Below are 1208 nucleotides of genomic sequence, written 5' to 3'. Positions count from 1 at the left end.
CTTTCTGCTGCAGCTGACACTGTTTCATGGCCTTTATGTTCATCCACGCAGCAGAGATAACAGATACGCCTCTGATCAGTGCGGCAGAACATCTTCATCACCTCATCATGCTTAGAGCAGATGTTCTCCTGGAGGTTCTTRGACGGCTCCACCAGCTTGTGTTTCTTTAATGGAGCCACATCATAATGAGGCTGAAGGTGTTTCTCACAGAAAGAGGCCAGACAGACTAAACAGGACTTGATGGCTTTCAGTTTTCTTCCWGTGCAGGAATCACAGGCCACATCTTCAGGTCCAGCATTACAGTGGTCAGCAGGAGCAGCTTGGAGTCCAGTCTTCTTCAGCTGCTCCACTAAAGCTGCTAGCATGGTGTTTTTCTGCAGGTCAGGCCTCTGTGTGAAGGTTTTCCTGCACTGAGGACAGTGGTAGTTTTCCTTTTTCTCACCATCTTCCCAGAAGTTTTTAATGCAGTTCATACAGTAGCTGTGTCCACAAGGAGTCGTCACCGGATCCTTCAGTAGATCCACACAGATGGAACAGGAGAAAGTCTCTCGATCCAGCTGAACTGCCTGCTGCTCCATTTCTGCTCTCAGTAGCACTGACTGTTAGTTTCATTTCCTGAGAACAGAAACAAGCTGGAGCTGTGATCCACCAATCACATGTCAGGGCAAAGAGGCTGCAGCCAATCAGCTTCCAGCTTCAGCAGGTTCCACCCACACTCAGTGTGTGTTTGAGACCAGGAAGAGGAGCGCTCTGAGAGCTGTAATAGTTTAACCTGAATCATCTTCACAGCAGTTTTCTGCTCAAAATAACCGACTGAGACTCTAAACTCAGGTTGCTAACATGTTAGCTCTCCACAGCTTCAGGAAATAAAATGAAAGAATCGTTCCTGCTGAAGAAACTAGACGTGTTTGGTGGTTCAGGGAAAAAATGCCTCCTGTTTCCTAACTGCTCTATAATGACAACAGAGTCCAATGTTTGCATCGTGTTCATATCAGTTTGTAATCCGTCTTTTTATAAAGCTGTAAAACTTTAACCAAACAGTATTTAGAAGTTCTACTGCCAGCTCTATTTCTGCGTTTAGTTTTCAGAGAATCATTTAATTCAAGGTCCAACATCTGACCAGTTCTTCTGGGTTTTATGACACGTCTCCAACTTTTCTCACAGGTTTAAAGCTCAATTGTCAAATTGTTGACAATTTTGCAGGCGCC

General features: G+C 45.0%; 1 protein-coding gene across 1 annotated transcript in view; it reads right to left on the bottom strand.

The window, feature by feature from the left end:
* LOC103473974 (E3 ubiquitin/ISG15 ligase TRIM25-like) overlaps nt 1-826 on the bottom strand; it is a 5239-nt gene extending 4413 nt beyond the window's left edge. Inside the window, exon 1 of the mRNA XM_017307736.1 lies at nt 9-826. Within this exon, the coding sequence (XP_017163225.1) occupies nt 9-578 (570 nt within the window). The 5' untranslated portion in view covers nt 579-826. The remainder of the gene's footprint in view (nt 1-8) is intronic.
* Nucleotides 827-1208: the final 382 nt, after the last annotated feature.

Source organism: Poecilia reticulata, linkage group LG12 (assembly GCF_000633615.1).
Source record: "Poecilia reticulata strain Guanapo linkage group LG12, Guppy_female_1.0+MT, whole genome shotgun sequence".
Lineage (NCBI taxonomy): Eukaryota > Metazoa > Chordata > Actinopteri > Cyprinodontiformes > Poeciliidae > Poecilia > Poecilia reticulata.
This window is presented reverse-complemented; position numbering and strand designations above follow the sequence as displayed.